The sequence below is a fragment of the Ruditapes philippinarum genome, unplaced genomic scaffold (genome assembly GCF_026571515.1).
Source record: "Ruditapes philippinarum isolate M1 unplaced genomic scaffold, ASM2657151v2 ctg1903_1_1_1_1, whole genome shotgun sequence".
Taxonomy (NCBI): domain Eukaryota; kingdom Metazoa; phylum Mollusca; class Bivalvia; order Venerida; family Veneridae; genus Ruditapes; species Ruditapes philippinarum.
The window spans coordinates 368,276-393,652 of NW_026866018.1; the positions used below are offsets into that span (position 1 = coordinate 368,276).

The 25,377-nt window shown below is 31.0% G+C and overlaps 1 protein-coding gene and 1 long non-coding RNA gene across 2 annotated transcripts; both read right to left on the bottom strand.

The window, feature by feature from the left end:
• Positions 1 to 5,068: 5,068 nt before the first annotated feature.
• LOC132731004 (uncharacterized) lies at positions 5,069 to 11,058 on the bottom strand. The gene is made up of 3 exons (XR_009625826.1): positions 10,940 to 11,058; positions 10,437 to 10,521; positions 5,069 to 5,143 (listed from the first exon to the last, which is right to left on the bottom strand). It is a non-coding gene; the product is annotated as an uncharacterized LOC132731004 (long non-coding RNA).
• A 1,779-nt stretch (positions 11,059 to 12,837) lies between these two features.
• Positions 12,838 to 24,872, bottom strand: LOC132731013 (E3 ubiquitin-protein ligase TRIM33-like). Its single transcript, XM_060717111.1, has 4 exons — positions 24,834 to 24,872; positions 15,088 to 15,976; positions 14,720 to 14,784; positions 12,838 to 12,870 (listed from the first exon to the last, which is right to left on the bottom strand). The coding sequence occupies exons 2-4, from the start codon at positions 15,953 to 15,955 to the stop codon at positions 12,838 to 12,840; spliced, it is 966 nt and encodes a 321-aa protein (XP_060573094.1). The 5' UTR covers positions 15,956 to 15,976; positions 24,834 to 24,872.
• Between the last annotated feature and the right edge of the window lie 505 nt (positions 24,873 to 25,377).

Below are 25,377 nucleotides of genomic sequence, written 5' to 3' on the forward strand. Positions count from 1 at the left end.
ACGATTTAAATGTAATTTTTTACTAGTGTAACATAATTACACTTTATATGAATGCTACCACTTAGTTATCTATGTGGCCTCTTTCCAACATTCGGATATTAGAACATATACTGAAAATACCTTATCAAAGATTGTCAATGATTTATTCTTTTTTGTTTTTGATAACTTAGGCTTTGATGGCGTCCTTAAGCTAAAAAATAAATGTATCCACAAACTAAAAGAAGTGTGACGAGCTTGTACATTTTGCAAGTATCTTACAAAATAATAATAAAAGATGTTAATTGCGTCCTAGAATACATCGACACTTCCTTTTCCGTATAATAGAATACTATTTTCAGTGCGGTGTCGGCATCTCACATTTAGGTATTCATATTTTTGAGCACTATATAGATCGTACGTTGCTCGTCGGCCTTTATGATGGCACTTTATTATATTGTTTATTGTTTTCGAGAAATATAGTGCCCAAATAGATGACCAGTGACAGTGAGAATAAATGAAATTGTTATTCTTTAAATCAATTGTCTATCTGTGTTTTGATGTTTGGATATTTTTTTTATTTGAAATATAACCATAGGATAAATAACAATTTCTTACCCTGTTTTTTATAACAAAATCACTGTGTTTTATGACGAGTATATAGCAATACAAGCTTTAATACAGTTCATTTATAGTATATTAAGATCAAACATTGCAATAAACATTTATCTATTGATTTTCTTAAAATCTTATGGTCAAATCTGCCTCTTGTTAAAACCGTTGAACATTATTAAAGACAGCATAGCGACATTGGAACGTATGGATTTATTATTTCTTAATTATATCACAACTTTAATGACGAAGTTATTTGTAAAAAAATAGAGCCACAGTAGTATAGTATCAGTAGGTCAACACAACCTTTTGCTGGAAAATAAGTTTTTTTTTAAATAAAGCGGCATGCCTACAAATACATGCTTATTTTCATGAACATTTTGAAAAAAAAAAAAAAAAAAACATTTGAAAGTAAAATATTGTGAAGTGATCACACGGTGAAAAAGATAATTACAATAAACGTTTAGGTGTAAATAACGCACAATAAATAACTTGACATATACAGCTAAATACCCATTAATTGCAAAAAAGTCACTCAGTACTTGAACCTTTAATCGTTTTTATTTCTCTTCAAATCTTACGCTCATCTGGTGGAATGCAACTTTAAAGTCTTTCAGATGAATACAGTTTGTTTTTTAATTATTAAATCGGTAATATTTATTGTAAGTCTTCCAATTATGAAGCGGTTAGTATACACAATCTTTATCAATGATATACTTATTTTAAGTATTTACTAAGTATTTTATGTATAAATGACACGCCTTGAAAAACATAACATTGCAGGACATGATTGTCAGCATAGCAACACTTAATGATCTCGGAAATGATATATCTTAATTGATATAATACTCTTATTGAGCAACAAAATTTTATATAATTATAAATAGTAAGATATGCAAACGAAGGCCAGATGACAAGTTGCGTTGAATAATAATAATAAAAAAAAACAGTATTCATTAACATTTATGTTGTTTCGTTTTTTGTTTGTTTGTGTGATCAAATGATAAGCATAATGATTCTGTGACGTTCAGTAAAATTTAGGTAAACATCCAATCAAACGCATACTCATATTTTCGAAAGTTTATTCGTTAACGTTCACAACATTCTCTTTTCTACATGATGGTGGATATTCAAGAAACAAATCTCTTGTACACATACAATAATTCGTTACTTTTTGTTATTAAGAATTGCAAACTGTGTTGATATCTGATTCAAAATGTATCTTCGAATCGATTCAGTTCTAGACGCATTGAATTCAGTTTGATAAAATTAAAGGCCTTCTGTTTTATTAGACGAAAACCGGATCTATGATAACTAACATACTTATGACTAAAACATTGTACAATGACACTTTTAAAACAAGTGATTTATCGGATAAATCAATGAAATCGGTTAGGTATTGTTTTAAACGGTTTATTTATGTTGAATTAAAGACATATTTCTATGATGGACATGATTACAATGTAAATAGTGTTTACTTTTCAATAAATTTGTTTACTTCGTTTTTTTTAACATTTATTGTAAAAAGAACGAGCTACAAAATACAAAAAATGATAAGGGCTACGGACGTCGAGATCGTCGTCCTTTTCCGAGTTACAATATGAGTCTATCGATCGCTGTGGTTCAAACATGTAACGCTGACATGTAACGCTGGTCTACACATGGATCACCATCAGCGACTTTTTTGATTATGTTAATCCCACAATATGTACGTAGATGCAAATAATGTTACAAGAATCACTGCAAAATAGGGTTATAATAATCTATATGTTACATAGGGATATATGTACGCCGCTTGCGGTTTTAGGTCTCATCTGCATAACAGGTAGCAACTCATGCATGTGTGATTCTGGACTTTGTAAGGGTTATTGTACAGTTACGCGTACATTATGAAAACAAAAACTAACTGTGTTCTACATTATCAAATATTAAAATGTGCACGTCGTTACGTTGACCGATGACCTTACTCGAGACGTTATTTCTTTTTTTTTATTTCTTGACATACAAAATATATAATCAAGTTAAAGTAATGCCATGTCGAATTTACAACAATGGAAACTTTAGAATTACAAAATATGACATATTTATTTTACTTTATTATAATAGTACACTTTTGCTTCATGTGCAAACAAGTTTAGATAATGATGTCGTATACTGAAATACGAAAATTGTGACTGAAATGAAAGTTATATATGCTTCGTATGATTACTCTTTAGAAATGTGTTTGTATATATAAGTATATAAAAGAAATTAGAAACAAAACTTATGACATCAGTGAGAAACAAATTTTACTAATAAAACCTGGTCTCAGAGTATCTCTTGATGAATGTATCATGACAATGTGCATAAATCAACTTAGAAATCGTATCTTCTAATTCACCGGCCTAAATTTGTTTGCAAACTGTAATAATATCATAGTTGTATTGAACGTAACATTTCAAAGTATCAAACTTCCAAATAAATAGATGTTAGATTTGATACGATTTTTAATTAAGATAAAGAAAGAGATGATAAAGAGTGTTGGTCTTTATAGCGTCAGCCGATCGATAATCAGATATATTGATCACTATATCTGACAGAAATTGGCAACAAACACAATAAGTCAATTGACAGAATGTGGTAACGCAATTAAAGATGACTTTAAATGTGTTTGAATTACACACGATTATTAGCACATAATTACAGTTTAAATATTTTGATCCATATGCTTTCTTCCAAATGTTGATATTATTGTTAAAACGAAACTTTATATTAGACAATTATAACTTTTAAATAGCCCAGCATATTATTTTGATGTGAAATATAACGTACAATATCGTTTTAGATTGTGACTTATTTACGATTTATTCCAAAACACTCATATCACGATCGATATCTGCTATTGATTGTAAATATTAACTCATATATTGAGTGTTTTCTTTTCAACGAATCGTATCCTTCATCTTCAAATAAAACGACATGAAGACTAACATACATGTTATATCTGAATATAACATAACTCAATGATGTACTTCGGTAATTATATTTGTATTTAAAAGACATCACACTTTGGCATTTTTAAAATATCTCAGTCATGTTGTATATAATTACTTTATTTTAAACAAAGTTAACACAATACCATTAAAATATCTTGATCAGTTGTCATGTATATTATATCATTTAAATATGTGATTATACACCAAGTCATTTAAGAGGCATCGTTTTGATACATGTAGTTTATTTAAGTAAAAAAATATAAACATACTTGTCGACACTGAAAATAGAAAAAATAAAGAATGGTAAGAATATTTATCGAACTCCATTGATGGCTTTACTTCATCGATCATGGTATAAGGGAAGTATATTCAAGTTGTCTAAACAACGTATCAATTTTCAATCTGTTACCGTCAATGTGGAAATTATAGCGAATTATAACATGTATAAATATTGCATAAGTAATTGAACACAATCTTGAGGTAAACTATATATACGGATAATAAACATCAAGCATGTGGTATAATACACACACAGTAAATACTATTATACAATATACAATAGTGATATGCATCCTTGGATATTTTTGTCACTTAACTAGATAAAACTTTTTGTGAAACATGTTAAAAACAGAACTATGCAAAGCAATAACTTTCACGTAAAAAGTTCTGATTTACTATAGCAACTATTTTATTTGCTTGAAGACGTTCCAGTAGTTTAATATATCATATTATAGCAATCGTATTATTGTATTTTATAGCTCGTTTCTATTGGATTTTTTTCCTTAAATTGTATTCCTGTTAGCATTGTTACCCCGATCATCGTGATATCTTGTTATTCATTTTGCTACACGTTATGAGCGACACTACCTGTTGCATAATGTTGGTAAGTGCTAGTTAGCGTTAGAGACGTCGTACAGTGAAAGAAGGTATATATAAACGGAAAACGCATGAAATCACGTGAACACTCAGTGATGTTTTATGTTTTAAATAGATGCATCACGGGCACCATGTATTGTTATGTGACTACAATGATGATTCATTATCAACTTAAGTATCAAATGACATGCCACTCGCACGTGAAAAGTATGTTAGCTTTTGTTTACGAAAAAAGAGTATGTTCCGGACCAGAGTTCTTTTGTAAAGGAGATACAACATTTATAAAAAAATAAAAACGGTATTTAATTTTTCCCGGAAGTAAAATACGTGTGATATTAAAATTACACATTATTCAATGTAAACCGTATTGTATTGAATGTACCGTATCTTAGATCGATGACTTAAAACATGCAACAATATGTTTCAAAATTTCAACGGTATATTCAATACAATAGCGCTCTGACATATAAGAAATAGCATATTATACCGTATAGATAATTTCTAAGTTTCACTTTACACGTTTCTGACGGCAAATCGTTATGCTAAAAATTACAAAATAAATCTTCTGTTTAAATCTTTATAAATCAAATCATCAGAAACGAAATACGCAAAAAATACTAAATACTTACATTTTAACTTTAATTCGATCGCCGACTTTCCATGTATCTCGAGATTTTTTATCGGATTTGCTTCCTCTAAACACACTTAAAATATATTATAGATAACATGTTTAAACAAACGAATATGGTATTCAAGTCCTTTTAATAAATTTCGTAGAAATGAGAATACAGCTATGTCAAATATAAGACTCTTAACCCTTAGCAATGCTTTATAGTAAAGAAGTACAAACTTTTTGTCCATAATATTTTTAATTGATACTGAATTAAAATGCATTGTTATGTACGAAAGATCGGTAGGGCCATTTCAACTTAATGAATTCCCGATTTCATGTTCATGAATTCACAATTTAAACTCCGTGCATTCCTGTTTTCAAAATACGGAATTCACGATTCAGTCTCATGAATTCACGACTTCAACTTCACGAATTCACAATTTCAACTTCATGAATTCACGATTTCAACTTCACGAATTCACGATTTCAACTTCATGAATTCACGATTTCAACTTCACGAATTCAACTTCGTGAATTCACGATTTTAACTTCACGAATTCACGATTTCAACTTTATGAATTCACGATTTCAACTTCATGAATTAACGATTTCAACATAACGAATTCACGATTTCAACCTCATGAATTCACGATTTCAACTTCATGAATTCAACTTTGTGAATTCATGATTTCAGCTTCACGAATTCACGATCTTAACTTCACGAATTCACGATTTCAACTTCACGAATTCACGATTTCAACTGCATGAAATCGTGAATTCGTGAAGTTGAAATCGTGAATTCGTGAAGTTGAAATCGTGAATTCATGAAGTTGAAATCGTGAATTCTTGAAGTTGAAATCGAGAATTCATGAAGCTGAAATCAGGAATTCATGAAGTTGAAATGTCCCCACCGGTCTTTCGTAGTTATGAGTAGTTAGTTCACTGTTACATTACCTGTCAATTTAGCAGATTATTGCGTGTTCCAAGAAAAACAAACACAAAATAACGAAGATTTTCTAGTAAATGAAACAATTAACTTCATTCATAGTGAATAAATTGTGACAAACTACAATCAGATTATGTTAATACGTTAATAATAATTGTACATTATTTCCAAGTAACAGTTGTATTTATTTGAGTTGATGCTCAAAAGTTATGTAAAAACTATGTATCGGGGATAAATATTCTATTCGTTTCAGGTGTTGTGTTTGTTTATATAATTACAGACGCTGCAAAATAATTACATGTTTTTTTCATAATAACATAAATTTGACAAGGTAGGCATGTTGTGACCCTAAAATTATACTGAACAAAATAAAGCCATAAACATGACACTTAGTGAATATGCAACAAACATACAAAATACAAACGTCTGACGTATTTAACCTAAAACGTGAACATCCTTACCATCTTTTATGGGTAGTGATTTTGACGTGTATGCAATTTATATCTTTGATCATATTAAAGGACTCTTTTTTGGCCCAAAATCCTAACAACATTATATATTAATTTGTAACATAGATCAGTTTGGGCACTCAATACAATATGCAAAACAATTCATGTATATTCTCAGAAATAAATTGAAAATCGTATTTGCGAGTAGTTTGAGATCACTTTTAAATTACGAATTTATATTCTTGAAAAACGGACACTGCAAAAAATGTTTGGATAGACGGAAGTGTACGGAGCGAGTAAACTATCTGCACATTTTAACACAACTTATTTGTGTAAACTGTCATGAAACATTATCGAACAATCTGGTCATGTCAACCACTCTTAGTGGAGATTCTTTTATATTACTTATCATTGAAAAGCGTCCGTTAATATTATTGCACAAACATAGTTTCTTTCTTATTGCTTGATTAAGCAGCTACAGCAATGTTATACCTTATTCATTTGCAAAGATTTGTAATTAAAAACAAATTTAGTTACATGCAATATGTAATTTATAATTTGCATGGTACTGTGTATCATTATGGTATAAGGGCTATTCAATATATAATAAGATTGTCCTCATATTTTTTACTCTAACATGAAATATTACAAAATGTGGTTTCATTATTAAATATAACTTAATCGTGATGACATTATCGGCATTGGCAGAAAATATATAACGCAACATAGAAATTATGATAATTTCAATAACCATAGTAACACGTTATCGCCCGTCCGTTCTGTCGAATTATCATTTCAAGTAAAGTAAAAAAAATGTATGCAATAACGTAAAGCTCCGCCAATACTTTGTACTTTATATCAGTGATGTCATGTAAAATGACATTATTTGGTCGTATAACGTTGTTATAATCGACATTTGTCCACGGTTAGCTTGACACGTTGACACGTTAACATTATAACACAAAAAGCCCTTAAAGTGCGGACGAATTGGCGACTGAAACATTTATAATGTTGCAAAAGATAGAAGGACACTAATCCCTGAATGACAAACATAGGTCCGGCAGAAGAAAGTACGTAAAAGCGTCAAGCGTCGTGTCAATTCAGTTAGCGCTTGATGGATAGGCATTGACGGTGCGGGAGCTTGCCGAAATTGCTATTATGAGTGTCGGAACTGCGCATCGCTTACTGACGAAATATTTAAGGAAGGGAAAAGTAAGTTAATATTTTAATAATGAATAATCCTAATAGAAATTTAGTAATTCAAGTATAAAATATCAGTGTTTTGGATCAAAATAAAAGTATAATGACAGATTTATAAGTATAAGTATAATTTAGATTTAAAACATTTATAATTCCTGCTTCAATTTTTTACAGTAAATAAGAACTGCATTAATGTTATTAAATAATGAAAAACAGTATCACATGTCTGTCTGTATTTATGTATTTTTTATTATGCTAGGTGCATGCTTGATGGGTCCCCCGTCTTCATAAAGACTATGAGATAGATAGTCGCTTCCATTAAGTTCATCTGGCGAGTAAGGGTGGAGGGTGGCGACTTCCTCTAAAATGAAATAACGATAGACGAGACTTGGCTTCACTTGCATGACCTCGAGACACGCGCCAAGTCTGCCGTCTTGAAGCGCTCGGGCATTCGGGGCATGTTGTAAAAAAATAGGATTGTGATAAGACTTCATGGCAACTTAAACTGCGCGAACGACGTTGCTGACGCTGCAACATATTGTTGTGTGGGGGTGATAGAACAAGCATGACTTTCTTATATATTCTGAACTTTCAAACTGTTTTATGAAATGAATGAACTTTGTTAGTATGTATTGCATAAAACCGTTGAATGTATCATATAAAAGATATGAAAACAGTCTCATTTAAATACTGAACAGCCCTCGTATATTAAATATAATTAACTGAGATATTTGTATCAAAAAGAAGTATTTTTAAAAAAGTTGTTTCACAGAAACCGCTTCATTATCTTTAAGCTAAATATATAATCAATATCATGTAATATATATTCAATAATAGACGTAAACATATGAATCGCTCTTATAAGTCTATATATCGAGATTATAGTTCTTTTACCAAACGTAACTGAAATGTTTAGTTAGAGATTTAATAACCCATTTCTTAGTTTCTATGTCAGTTTCATAATTTGCTATCATTTAATAAACAATTAATATCTCTTTGGAGATTGTGCTAATAGTAGTTATCGTGTTTCATATAATGAAAGCGGTGTTTTATAAATCTATTCGCTTTAAAAAAACTATTGTAGTTGTCTGTTATTCATACAATTGGATTTAACGAATGATTAATTAAAAAGCCGGGCATCATTCTGACTATTAGTTGTTTATTTTACTTGGATCGAATCAGTTAAATTATTGAGATTGTAATTGCTTCTTTGTTTTGGCGGGAAATATGTTCTAATTTACAACAAAAATGATGCGAAGTTCCTGTTTGTATTTACCTTTCGTTGTTGTTTTCGTGTTGATTTAGTGTGCAAACAAGCACTACCTTATGCTCTTTGTAAATATCACGTAACTATAGTTTTTCTTCAACTTATTCGGAGCTTGGTTTAAACGTCTTTAAACAGTAAATATTTTAATGTTTCATTAATTAAAACAAATATAGTCTTTACAAAGATCAAAACGTTATTATAATTTAAAATCAATAAAATCAGAAAAAAATGTATATGGGTAATAGCTGTAAAGTCGGTGAACGTGCGTAAGCATTGAACTTAGACTATAAAATGCAAATACTTTATATTTATACTATTATCAAGGGCGTGAACGTTATCATTATTCAAATGGCATCTAACTAGTATTGTGTATATATTTTTATACAGATTTTACAATAACCTGTACATTATTATTATTTATAATTAATCAAATTAGTAAACGTGTATATTGTCTGTACACAAATATGAACGTTACTACCATTTATAATACACAAAACTAGAAACCAATGTTTATTTCAGTTACAATTTTAAAGATATTGTATATCCTTTAATTTTAATCGAGGGATTAAGGAGGGATGATTCAAAATGACGTAAACTTTTGAATTACAAACATGTAGTTTAAAGTTTGTAAACCATATATTAAAAGAACGGAACATATAATTAATTAGATAAGCTATAACTATAATATATTCAGCACGGCATGGGATTCTATAACCATAGCGGTACATTTGCGGCGCACACAGATTTTGCAGATTCTGCAGAGTCCACAATCTTGTTAAGTTAAAGAAATCCTAATTCTAGATAAGATACACAAGAAAAAAGAGCGAAATGAAGCCACATCCGTTCGATTATGCTATCATTTAAAAGTTGGATGTTATCTGTATGTTAAAATTTTGTCACAACAATATTCATAGTGCAGTGTTACTAGTGTTTCTTGCTACAATTGTCGTTTACAGACTGGCGGGAAATCCGTACAGTATCTAAGATATGTCACTGTATCGTACAAACGTGTTTCTGGCGACAAGGGGCATTTGGTCGTGTTAGACCAGAATATGACGTGATAAAGGTGACTGAAAATTACAGAATGATGTAGAAGCATATTTCACATAATATTATTTTAACATTTGGAGAAACTTGTTTTTAAGTAGAACACATCTCATGCGACACATTTAACCCATAGGTTGCAAAAAGCTCATACAAGCAAAGTTAAACTTTTACATCTTGTCATGAGGGAAACAGACAAAAAACTTTCCAGCATGCAAAGGCTTAACTGTAGTTTGCCTAATTATGTTAATTTTGTCAATGTATTGCATTTTAATACATATAAATTTCTTAAAGGCTAACGAAAGAAAAACAATCTTTTTTCACCTTTTTGATTTCAAAATGTGCTGATTTAATTCACTCAGTTGTAGGCTAATTATTGTATATATTTATATTACTTTTTTTTCTTTCAATCATACAAATCCACAATAAGACTGAACAACTCAATTAATTACTAGATAATTAAGCTGTCTATACATACTTGCCGTCTGAATGGTATCCACAGGAATTTCGGCCTAATCCCGGTAAAAGATTATTTGGACAGCTACCCGGCACTAAACCAATAGCTAGAATAAAACATCCTACACGTTCTATTTTACTTTTCTAACAATTTACCGTGACGGAAATAAATCAATAAATTTTTCAACATTAATTAAGAAAGTAAAAATAAAAAAAAACTTACAAAAAGAAACAAACTTACCCAACTTTTCATTTATAATTATAATACATTTCTATGAATTATAAACCATATTTGAATTCAAAGGAAATGGTTGGACATGGCAATGCAAGACATGTCGTTTTGTAAAATTTTAAATAAATGTTTGTCTTTTATTGAACACCAAAGTGAATGTAACAAGAGTATAAATGCCGTTCCTACAAAAACTGTAATGACATTATCGTTGGTTGATACGAGCTATATTGAAATTACTTTTCTACAAATGGCCAGTCAGGTGAATTTGAACACATTCAGTATATTTATTTTACCTAAAGACCCGCTTTTCCCCATGCTTAATATCTCAATTTCAAAGAATTTTCCTACACGCACATCCTCCTTGAACACATACAATCCAACATCAGTACTTTCGTATGCGGCATAACTGTAAAAAAAAATTTGAAACATTATTAAAAGTGTTGATGACTATCTTATGGAAATTCACTTTAATTTTACTTAATAAGCAATGAAAACATAAAAATTGTACTTTTGTACCAATACCTTATGTCTACATGTATATCATTCACATGCGTGTTTGATAAGAAACAAACATAGATAGTTATATAAAATTCAATTCAGTTGCTATATTCCTTCTTAGAGTATATGTAATTAGAAAAACATATTTTATATACATGTCCATATCACTTTTAAACATACTATTGCACAATCACAAGAAATTTGTATATCGAAACATAAAAAGCATAAATGTGTCAGATTTGTATACAAGCATATCTGCATACCCGTGCAACACATCTCCATGACCTGGTTAATATATACGAGGGTTGTTCAAAAAGTAATAGGACTGAGAGTCTTGCATATTCATATTTCATCCAATTTAGAATAGTTTCATACGTATAGGAATTGTAAAATGTTTCCTACAATTTATGTATAATTTTATTCATTTATTGTGATGAACACCCGTTTCCTGTGATATTGAATAACCATGGTAACACGCACCCGGCGCAGCACGTAAAAATAGTTATTGAAGCTAAGTTGTACTTTTTATTTATTCATCATTTATTATCTGTTTGTCCATATATTCCACCAACACATTTATTTATATTTAAGTGACATTATATCTAAATTTGACGTTATTCAGGTATGAAATGGCATAATTGTTTAGTTTTGAACAGTTGTGGGCATGGCGTTAAATGTAGAAACACGGCATTCGGTACCAAACAGAAATTCTTGCGATCTTTAAATTGTGCCAACAAATTGGCAATATTCTTTTAGATACATACAAAATGATAAAATTAAGAAAGGAAAATTATCCTGCCGTCAGGACACTTGTTTTCAGCTGGTTCAATCAATTTAAAAACGGCAAATACAAAATCTGTAACAGGAAAGTGTGAGGATGAAAGCGGAAAATTGACGGGACGTTAGTGACGTCAATTGCAAAAGCGCTGTAAATGGATCGACGGTAAAGGGTATGCGGACTGTCCGGCATTTTTTTTTCTGCTTCGGGTCTACTTATTCAGTTCACACCAAAGAATTGTATATAAGACTTTTTTATCAAACACTATTTTTTGTATCTCATTAGATATACTTGGTTTTAATAAATTAATATAATAATGATTATCGGTAATGATAAGCAGTATTTTCCTCAAATTTTGTTTTGATAAATGATACTTTAAATTGATAAATATTGTTATTTACTTCATATAATCATATTGTTTTAAAAACGCACGATGACATATATGTGAAAACTAATAAAATAAATCGCTTTTACATAAGCATTACAAATCCATGCTTCTTGAGTTCCCAGTTTACTAAAAAATATTCGAGAAAAGTTGAGAATGGCCGGCTTCGGGCATTTTCCGTGGAGAGTTGAACGAAATTGTGATCGCTTTCTTTCTCCCTTAATTTCCACATATAAGACCTGATCATGGTCACATAATTCAGACACCTATAGCACTAGAGGAATACTTTCAGGATGGATTACACTTGTTACATTTCGAATTTAGTTTACGACGTCATGAACGTCATTTATTGTATTGTTAGCGTGCGCCGGGTCGCGTACCCCTTGTCATTTGAAAATTTCACAGAATTGTTATTTGTTAACATTTTGTATTGATTTTTTCACTGTATATAGTGAACATGTTCCGATATTTGTTTCTTTTAAAATCGTGTACGTAAATTAAAAACTGTGAACAGTAGAGCTGCAGTCCTATTACTTTTTGAACAACCCTCGTATTTGAACCATCTACAATCAAAATCATACATGAATAATTATTTAATTAAAAATATCTCAATTTTAGCGTATCTAAAATAGGCAAAATTTGAATAAAACATATATTGAATTGAAACTTTACGTTATCCTCCTTTGTTCCTTTGGTGTCTTTAAGACCCCTGAACCATGCAAAACTTGATGTTGTTATATGTACAAAAACCTGCGCTATTTGTATTAAAAATTGTTTGGAGGAATACACATCATTTAAAGTTTGTTACGACGATACATGCCTTTTTATCGGCAAAAGTGGCTAGCGTTTTAAAGAAGAAAAAAACAACAGCATTTTTCAATTAATAGTCTTAAACACTAGTGTGTATGTTCATATTTAACAACTTTTAGGTCTACAAATTAGTAGGTTAAAGATTATATGAAATACTTTGCATAAGCATTATGCATTTGCCTTTTAAGATTATTTGAACTATTGATCAAATAACCCAATTTGTTCTTATTTTCTTCAGTTTTTCAGCTGACTTGTTGCAGTTAAAATTTATATCAAGTCTTAAGTTCATATAGTTTTACTCAAACCACACAACATCAATCTAAATACTTTATTAAAATTAAGATTTGTCTAAAGCATAAAACATGATCATTTTACTGAATGAGAATGTTTCGTATCTGCACTATTAAAATGGCATTGATGGTTATGTGTAATAGTTTAAGTTCAACACGCATGTCATAGGTATATCATACTTTAACATGATTGCAATTAATGATACATGCTGTATATAATATAAATTTTTGATTGGACTAAATATAATTTATCTGAACATAGATTTAATTATACATATAGTGCCTAAACAGATATGACAATTTAATCTATACATTGATTTATTAATTTAACAAAAAATAAAATATTTTAACACTTATATGCATATTTCTGGATCTTATTAAAGTGGTCCAAATGGTAAAAACATGATTTAATTTAGTTAAACAAGCACACACATAATATCGAAACAATATTTAAGGTATATCTAAGCCACATTATGTCCATATTGTTGTAAATCTTAAGAAATGTCTAACATGTTTATCAAATACTTACATAATGGTTTTATAGCATATAAGACGTTTTTCCAGAGAATAAAGTTACGCTGAATGTATAGTAATGTGTCTTAAAGTTTGCTAAATGTAAACATAATAGTTATTTGGCCTTTGTCTCTATGATTAATCCCGTTGCCAACAGAGCAGGAGAAGTAAAAAAAGAAGGTCCATTTATGTGGCAAATGACTATTCTTTTTTAACGGTAAAATACAAAAATAAACATTTTTTGATCAATGCAATGCTTTATTCTGATTCTTTAAGAAAAAAAGTAATAATCCAGTTAAATATAAATATCAGGTTGCCCTTTGTATCTAAAAATAGGTCATTGTATCGGCTTATGCATCTTAGGAGTTTATACAGATATATTCAAAACGTACTACTGTTTACAGTATATCACCTTTATTGCAAAATATTTACGTGTATTTACCTCAGGGGAAAATATATAAACATGGATTTAATTAGTGACAACCACACTGTTAAGAACCTGATATCCCATTCTATGGTACTGTAGTGTGACTTATCTCTCGGCAGTACCAATAAACTTTTACGTGTCCAGTGAAGCATATTTAATATCTGTGTTGTGGGCATTAAAATGACGCTAATAAGACAATGAGTTTTTTCTTTATATTTCTGCGCATTAAATGTTTTAACAGTCTATCATTTTGCTGCCGTATGTTCCCAATTTTACTTGCGTTTTGTAAGTTAAAGATTTTCATGTGTGATCACTTAAAAATTGCAAAGGAACCGTACACCTCAAAGGAGTGTTTTTTATAAATCGACTGACCTGAGGTAAAGGATCTTGAACTTGTCCTTCATCAGCTTGTGTAAGTTTGTGTTGATGATGTTCACCTAGAATGTATTATTATAACACTATTATAATAATCTCGTAAATTAAATATCGTAAATAAATATCATTTAAAAAATGAAGATAGCTGAACAACGTGTAGCATTAAACTTTACTTCAAAAACAAGGCAATTGTCCATGTTCAAATAAAGAAAATCGTTACAGGTACCAGATGATATTTAAACGATTACTAAAATATGTTTAAGTGATGATCATTTGCAACAGTAATGAGTTTGGTTTTTAAGTATCTGTTTTATTAAAATGATATGTATAATATAGAGAAAATTATTGGTAAACAAAAAACTTACTCCGTTCAAACGGCTGTTCAATGAGCATCCCAATCACCTTTCTTTCTGTTACAGATTCAGCTAGAATTTTGTCTTGCATGAACTTATACTGAGTCACAATATTTTTGTTTTTAAAACTATCAATATTTTGCTGCGTTCTTTTCAGTTCTGGCTTTATTTGTAGGGATGCCACAAAGAGGTTATTTGGAGTGTCACTTTTTGAATCCAGTACATTGTTTTGTCGTGTCAATTCAGCTATCAAATCGTCGATATCCTTCTGCAGATCTTCCATTTTCCATTTGTCATTCAACATAATGACATTTGCCTGATTCAGAACCTTCTTTTTCAATTCATTTATACGCTCAATAACATGATCTGTGAATTCCTCCACGTCGCGAACAAATTGCTCAAAGAATTCGGTAAGCTGTTTTCGGTTGCTCTTTATCAATGATAGACTGTCTTCAGCCTCTTTCATGCATTTATTCATCTCCTTTCTAAGATTTTTAAATTCTTGACTGGTATCATATGCAGCAGCTTTTTCACGAATAAGTTCCAATTTGCATCCATTATGATATACAATAATGCATTCTGCACAGCCAACTTGGTCGTGCTTTGGACAATAAAATTTCACAAACTCTCCATCATGCTCTTGGCATGTTTCATACGTATCACCAACCATTACCTTTACCGAACTCGAATCATCGACTGATACTAAGGAATGATTTCTATTACTTTTACGTCCTTTGTGTTTCACAAAACATGAATTGCAAATGTTGACTTCACATTCAACGCAAAACCCATCTGCATTACTTGTTATATCATAATCTTCACATAAACTACACAGTTTGGCATTTTTGTCTATCGTCACTTTTTGACCAGGAACTTCCATAATTTTGAAACAACACCGTACCTATAAGTCATAAAATATAAAGTAGCATTCATTAATAGTTCATCTAGTTCATCTCAAAAACTTGACATATTGTGTATCCTTTCTATATCATTTGTTATCTGTATATACAAACATACATTTATGATAATATATAACTGATATGTCATATTTATTGTTATCAATTTTTAATTCTGTAATTAAAATAGTGTAAAATTTATTGATAACCATGATGTCATTTCTTCATTCATGGAAAGAGCTTGGGGAATATCTCTTTGTAAGCCTCTGATCGTGAAAGTTTCTGATTAAATGCTCACATGAAGAAACTTAAAATAAATAATGAAATAAAGAGGACATTTTATTTTCAAATTCGTGTGCCTTGCTAGAATAGGCGAACCTTCTCTTTCTACTATTATAATTCAATTAGATATAATAACAAAGAACAAACTTACTAAGCACTATACAGTTCTTTAATATTCTATTAATTGTGCATATATTCAAATTATATGTAATAGAGAGAGCACCGAAACACGAGGCTATCTGATTTGTACGAGGGGGCGTAGCCCCCGAGTATTAATCAGATTGCCGAGTGTTTTGGTGTTCTTTCTCTATTGTATCATAGTCAAACATAAAAGCACGTTGTCAAAAGATGAAACCCCGGCAAAAATGAACCAATGAACGAACATCTGAATATGACATTTCTGTCGCTTTCCCTTTCTCTGCCGTCACAATATGTAAACCCCAGCAAAAATGAGCCAATCAATGGGCATGCTCTGGAGTGCAGGTAACTTATACCCGCACTCCAGTTAACGCACTGTGCATGTATATCTATACGATTTAACCCTGACACATTTTCAACAGAAAGGTCTCCAAACTATGATACAACTATGTGTTATGATATCTGAGAGGTAGAGAAAAAAACATCATAAATGTATAAAACATGTTTTGATTATATAGCTGGGACACACCTGTATACATATGGTATAAAGCTTTTTTTGGATTATATTAAGTAAGACACAATAGATATCTGTAAAATGTAAGTAGTCGTGTATTTGAATATACAGTATTGCCATCATATGGAACACTGTTATATGCTAGTAAAGTTAGGTATTCCATGAAGTATTTCACTATCTATTTTGTTTCAGTCAAATGGAAATTAAAAATATAACAAAAATGCGAAGTTTTTTTCATGTTTACTTATTTTGAAATCAAATATATTCCATACACGAAAAATGTTAATTCTAAAAAAGACACATTAATTCTAAAACACATGAAATAAAAGTAAAAAAGTGATTAAATCTATTGAATGGCGTGTTCTGATTATAAAAAAAATACTTCACTTCTTTATCTCATGAGACTGCTTTCGAAGTTCAACACGTAAAGTAATTTATGTAAGGGAGGGACCGAGTGTCTGTCCATTGGTAATAAAATAGTGGAAACAAGGTATATGCTAGTTTTACATTATAGTACTACTATGATCAACATATATCAAAAATTGTACCTACTGCTTAAGCATTTTATATAAAACTGAACATTGCTTAGGGGGGGGGGGGGGGGGGGGGGGAGGGGTACTTCGCAAAAACTCAGTATATGTTCAAGCTTTACTGGTAACCGAGTACCGGAAACACCCTTGTGCATTACTTCAGGCACAGAGGGCACTTGAGGAGAACAAACGACGTTATGCATATAACATTTCGACACATAGTGTTCATTTGTGAAGTCACATGACTATTTTATATTCTGTAATTGACTTCATCAATCTAAATATACACACCAATTGTAAAAAGTTATACAAGTATATGGATGATATTAAAGAATAATAGTGGATAAGACTCACACTTATTAAAAAAGCGTATGCTGAAATCGTTTTGACTCAACGATTCACAAATTCTACTGAAAATACTGGAATTAAATGCTTAAAAAAAAGGAATTACATACGAGGATTGTTCGAAAAAGAATTGCTTACTGTCCTCTGTCTCGTGACCTACGTCGGACACGATAAAAACCAATACATACCTGTATAGGGTAATTCAATACCTACACAACGATCTATAAATGTACATGTTACACTAAGTGTAAGACATACAATTTGCCATTTAAATACACACAGCCATTGACCACTGTAGTAAAAATGGTTGGTAGAAGCGTCGACAAAAAAGCTCTTTCAAAACTTGGTTGCTCTTTGAAGCAGTTGATGACTGAACTCTCTACTGCTTTTGGGTCTTCTTGTGTGTTTTATGACACAGTTAGGCAATGGAAAAAATGAGTATTGTGTAGAGTGCATCAAAAATGCACCGAATTCAGGTAGGCCAAAATCTGTATCTCGTAACAAAATCGTTTCGAAAATAAAGGATATCATTGAAGGAGATGCCAGATTTACAGTTCGTGATATTGCACGAAAGGTAGGCATATCATTATCAGATAGTTTGCCAATGTCGTCACAGGTGATGAAACTTTGGTCCATTATTTTGAGCCCGTCAGAAAAGTTAGCAACAAAATCTGGTCCACTAAACACAACAAACGCCCAATAAATGCCAAGCGGTCTTTGAGTGCAAAGAAGGTTGCGTTCATTGAACGCCGCCTTTCCTTGTTGATCTTGTTTATCATATTTTGTATGCAATTTTCTAATCTGGTGAAGGAGTCGCAATAAAAGTGCCGTTTTAAAAAGGGCAAAAGTATCACTGGGAAGTACTACAAAGACGTAGTACTTAAGAAACTGAAAACGTATTATTAGAAACGACGCCCTGTCACTGGTTTTAAGCATATCCGTCTTCTATATGACAATGCCCCCGCTCATACCTCCGCAATAGTTAAGGCGTTTTTGAAAAAAGAAAAAGTAGCTGTTTTGCCTATCCCCTGTATTCTCCAGACCTTGCCCCATGTGATTTCTTTTTGTTTCCGAAATTGAAATCCTTCCTTGCTGGGCGGAAATACAAGTACCGACACGCACTTGGATCTGCCATTCATCAGTACCTTATTACTGTACCAAAATCAGCGTACCGTGACGCCTTCAAGAAGTGGAAACATCGACTGAAACTTTAAATTTCTAGCCACGAGGAACACTTCAAAGGGAATGAAATGAACAGTTTTGAGCTATCTTGAAATTTGAAGTCTCGTATTGAAGGACCTATGTCCAATGTATGGCGAAAACCAAAAAAGTTGGTACCCGACTTAAAGAACACTTTGATATTTATATTTGATATTCATGGTTAAACTCATATGAACACATGTATCAATTTGTAATTGGATGTATAATAAGCCGTTTTTCATACTACAGTTTGTGGTATTAACTAATGCTCCATTGAATTCATTTTTATGCGATATTCAACGTAATTTAACATATTGACCGTGGCTCATTAGTCAAAAATTGTTTTAGTATATGAAAAGGCTGATATTTAAAAAAACAAAACACAAAAATAAAGAGTTAACAAGTAATAAATAAAACAACAAATATTTAGTTATTAAAATGATAGTATTTTGTAGGCTCAATGACCTTTAAGTGATTATAGTAGTACCCTTTGTTCCATGCAGTTCGATTATGCTTCTATTTTTAAAGTCAACTTATATTCACTACAATAACTTACCGATTACGTCTTGTAAAGTAACATAAAGTCCTAATAACTTTATAGCTGTATTATATGTATTTTGATATATATATTAGTAATGTTTAATCATATCAGTTTTACAAAGAAAAATAGCTTGAAGGTTTTGAAATGACACTTATACATTATGATGCTTAATCTATCAAATGTTTAGTTTCAGATTACAGTCACTGTGATTTAAGACAAGGAATCATCGTCATTTTCTATACAGATATATCATTAAAACGTTACTCATTTGCCAACTAGATAAATTAAATATATTGTGCGTTTTATATTTCCTTTGTCTAATGGTTTTATAATAATGATTATGTATTGTGAATGGAAGTCAATTTTCTTAATTATTGACATTCTGCTACCTTTTAGGCACACAACGTTAAATATAACTTTTATCATATGTATGGTATATAATATGCCTTAAATTCATTTTATGAACAATATAAAACAAAATGTTTGACGTTTCTAAAGAAGGAATAACAAGATATGTATTGAGTCATAATGTGCCTTCAAATTTGTTTCATCAAATTGGACGTCCCCTCTTTTCTGAAATTTGTAAATTAATAATTTAAAGAATTTTTAGACAAGAAATTTTAAATGATATCTGGGATCTGTATAAAGATTTAAATCACATTTTCAGTTTAACTCTTGAATCCACGCCTTGTTTATTATACCCCCAAAAACAAAGTTTTGGGGGGAATTTAGGAGTCACCCGGTGGTGGGTCTGACTGTCCAGTGGTCCGTTGCATTTTACTTGTCCAGACCATAACTTAAAGACTAATGGTTGAAATTCAATACAACATCATAAAATGGTCAAGCACATTGAGAGGAAGTGCAGTGCACAAGAACCATAACTCCACTTTGACTAATGGTTTGTTATGTTTTGCCTGATTAAGTAATTATGTAAATGAACATGCATTCTGTTCGACGTGCATGACATACTTGCCCTTTTCTTATGTCTGTATAAAACATTGACCATTTTACTCACTTTGTAGTATTTAGAAAAAACATTAGAAGACAAATGAAACAGTTGCAGTTCTACGGAAAAAGGTCATTCCTGTTAAATAGAAATGAAGGTAAAACAACATTATAATAAGGATTTGTTCCTGTGCATGTATCGTTTATATTGTTTGAATAACGAAGACTACGCCGTGATGTTTCTACTGCAGAAGATTGGTATTCAGCAAAACTATAACTAGAACTGTCACTAAATGTGATTAATACCCCCACAAGACTGCTTCGGAAATGAGGATGTTACTAGTAACAGAATACCTTGTAAAAGAATTGAAATATAGAGTTATGGTTGTGGGCAATTAAAGATAGTTGTGGTTCTTATATGTTGCATTTCTTTTCAATGTGGTTGGCCATTGATGAAGTTTAATTGAATTACTCTGTAATAAGTCCAGAAAGACAAAGAAAAGGAACAAAGGACAATAACTCTATAAATACTGAAGAAAGAGTTATAGTTCTTGTGCAAAGCACTTCCTCTTATTGTGCCTGACCATTGTATGAAGTTGTTTTCAATTCCAACCGGTACGTTTTAAGTTTTGCTCCTGACAGGGAAAAGTATCAAAGGGCAGTAACTCTGTATTTTGTCAAAATGGAGTTATGGCTCTTGTGCACTGCACTTCTTTTTAATGTCTTTGACAGCTGTATGAAGTTGTATTGAATTCCAAACAGTAGTTTTCAAGTTATGCTCTGGACAAGGAAAAGTAACAAAGGGCAATAACTCTGTAATTAGTCAAGATGGAGCTATGGTTCTTGTGCACTGCACTTTCCCTAAATGTTCTTGACCATTGCATGGAGTTATATTGAATTCCAACCATTAGTCTTCAAGTTATGGTCCGGACAAAAAAGGCAACAGAAAAGTAACAAAGGGCAATAACTCTGTAATTACTTTAGATAGAGTTATGATTCTTGTGCACTGCACTTCCCCTTATTGTGTTTGATAATTGTTTCAAGCTTTTGAATTCCAACGAGTAGTTTTCTAGTTATGCCCCGGACAAGGAAAGTAACAAAGGGCAATAACTCTGTAATTAGTCAAGATAGAGTTATGGTTCTTATGCACTGCACTTCCTCTCAATGTGCTTGATCATTGTATATAGTTATATTGAATTCCAAACATTAGTCTTCAAGTTATTTTCCGGACAAAAAAATCAATGGAAAAGTAACAAAGGGCAATAACTCTGTAATTACTTTAGATAGAAATATGGTTCTTGTGCACTGCACTTCCCCTTCTTGTGTTTGACAATTGTATTAAGTTGTTTTGCATTCCAACCATTAGTTTTCAAGTTATGCCCCGAACAAGGAAAAGTAACAAAGGGCAATAACTCTGTAATTAGTCAAGATAGAGTTATGGTTCTTGTGCACTGCACTTCCCCTCAATGTGCTTGACCATTGTATGTAGTTATATTGAATTCGAACTATTATTCTTCAAGCTATACTCTGAACAAAAAAAGCAATGGAAAAGTAACAAAGGGCAATAACTCTGTAATTACTTTAGATAGAGTTATGGTTCTTGTGCACTGCTGCACTGCCCCTTATTGTGTTTGACAACTGATGAAGTTCTTTTGAATTACAACCAGTAGTTTTCTAGTGATGCCCCGGACAAGGAAAAGTAACAAAGGGCAATAACTCTGTAATTAGTCAAGATAGAGTTATGGTTCTTGTGCACTGCACTTCCTCTCAATGTGCTTGACCATTGTATGTAGTTATATTGAATTCCAATTATTAGTCTTCAAGTTATGCTCCGGACAAGGAAAATTCAACGGTCGTCTGGATCGACCGACCGACCGACCGCCCGACCGACCGACCAACCGACCACAGGGTGACTCCTATATACCCCTCCCCAAACTTCGTTTTTGGGGGTATAAATATGCAATTTATTCTTCTATTATAGTATTAATATGCGTTGCAGTCTAAATATTCGTAATGGATGGCTCCTTGATAAGATACCGTTAATGCAACTGTACAATTTACTACAACCAATGCCATTTATAAAGGCTTGGTCTCTCTCGGATATTAACAAGTTTATTTGCCTTGTATTTACTACTAATAAAACATCATCGGCGTATTCTAGAATGATAAAAGTCTGATGTAAGACATATCGAGAAAAAGTTAGATTTGCAAAACAACAAGTTGACAAAAGGTCTATAATTTTACGTATAACTGGTATTGTTTTATATTGGCCATGACAAGACGTTTGCTTCTCGTAATCAAGACACTTATTAACGACCGCGTGAATGAGTGACACAATTTTTTTTTTTCATAGTGATTTTACTTGCCATCACACATAATCTGGCTACTTAGGAAATTTAATTTCGACAATTGCTTAGAATGTTTTTAACAACCAATTCTGATAAAAACCAGTGTTAAAGGTTTCTTGCATGTTGATGCATGCGCGATTAGTAGTTAATTTAGATAGTTTTGAATGGTCAAAAATAAAGATGAAAGTCAACGTGACTTCGTACATTAACTTGTGTAGAGTGTTAACGATTTAAGCATCTTCAACATTATACAATTATTTACATTGCTATTTTAAGCGATATACCCAAAAGTAACCTTATGCAAATCAAAATTCAAAACGAAAGTTCAATCAATATAAAATATCGTATTAAAACGCTGAACAATATATAGTTTATGTATTCAATACATGTATGTATAATGGGGTAGCTTGTTCTAATCTTTAAACTTCTAACATTGCAAAAGTAGAGCACTTTGATTATATAGATGTAAAACGGTGCTTTGAAGTATGACTATATATTTTATTTTCCAATATACGCAGCGAACTCAATAGTGCTATGTATTTGTCATATATTACATAGAGTTATACTAACTCGCATTATGCTGTTTAAGAAGATTGATAAATGGAAAAAAGTTATGTTCAAGTGACGTAATCTAATGAGGCCATTTTACAAAGTGGTCGGTAAACGATAACAAATGTATACATTTGTATATCATTCTACTAATCTGATTTATATATCTCCATCAATTACATAATTACATATATTTACTGTAAAGTAAGATCGACTTTCGTTTTGATCAAACTGGACAACCAACTTTAACTACAAAATTGAAGTTTTAATAATTCTCTTTTTTGCGGTCTATATGCTAGACATGTTGTACACATTTTGTTGTATCAAATTATAGTTACTTCGTTATCTAACTGTCCTAGTTAACTATATCTGAGTTATCAGTTTGAACTATAAATTGACATCTTTAAAACAAACGAATATATGCATGACATGGTATAAATGTTAAATTTCAAACTAATTTGACACATATATAAGACAATTAAGTTCCTGCAATTAAAATAGGATACCGAATAGAAATATTAAATGTATTTAATATAAGTAATATAAGCGTGTCTGTAAAACAACTATTCAGATATAAGATTATAGTGATTGAAAGTTATTTCTTTGTTAACGAAAATCAAAGCAATTTCATTGTCTTTAAGAAAAAGGGTAGTATAGTATTTGCAATATTGTTTTGTATTCAAGAGAGAAACAAAAATAGATAAAATTATTGGCATAAGATGAGACCATGAAATTGACAGATACGCAGAGATTTAACTATTGCAACGAGAAATTAAAGTTACGAACTTGTTTTATTAACACGAGAAAATGAAAATAATTTGCGACCTAAAAGAAGGTTGTCCTTAAAGTTGAATAATCATATCTTTGTTGTGCTTTAATTTGTATTTTGACATATGTCACAGCTATCTGATTACAGAGAATATTGAAATCATTACACCTAGTGAGCTTTTTTTCTCTCCATTTTTATAAAGGAAACGTGAACAAGTATAACCCTGACTCTTTCTATATAAAGGACATGTTTACATAAACTTTATCTGATAATTTAAGAGTTTTAGTATCTTAGTTTAGTGTACCTAAGTGAAAACATGTACTTTTGACATTATGATTTTTTTGTCAAGTTAAATCCCGATGTCCGATATGCTAGCTGTATTGCTTAATCACAATAAACAATTCAATGACACCAAGGCGTTTGAACTGATAGTAATCAGGGACGAGTGGTTTAAATACAAAGATCGGAATAACTCTGCATTTGACTGTTGGTGACGTCCCTTGATGAAAAACTATGATACAAATTGTTATTATATGAGGAAGATAAACAAAAGTCGTCAATGTCTACACTCCCGGTTTTGTAGCAAAATGTTGCTATCATTTGAAGATGATATGATGGATAAAATGATGTTAAAACTTAATTAAAATAACTAAAAGTAATTAACATAAATGCTTAGTGTAATTTAACTTAATTTGTCTTACCTGTTTATTCGTATCCTTTATGTAGCTGTTCGGGTAGGTTTTAACTGATAATGTGACTGTGTACATCGACCAGTATCTATAGATAATAATTTATCATGTACTCTCATTAACTTTACATTATAGGTCGATTAAATTATCTGGTCCAATGACAATATTAGTTTTATAAAAAGAGTTTACTTATCATATTACAATTAAAAAAATAACAATAAAGTTCAAACTTTATGATAAAAAAAATATGTTGATAAATATAGTTTACATATCAATTTGTGACAAAAACTATTGACCTTAAATAGTATAAACGATATGTTTTTTTTTTTCTAGATAATCTTCGTTTCCTAAAATCTTAAATGCAATTGGTTCGCTTATATCTGATATCGTGAATAGTTTATGCGCTTATTGTTTTCAAAGCGCTTATTATCTATCCGCCTATTATTTGTGTTTAAAGATAGAAAATTATGAACGCAATAATGATAACTCTAAAACACTGGAATATGCATTGCATTTACATTTAGGTTAAAATATAAAGCTTATTGTATAATTTCAA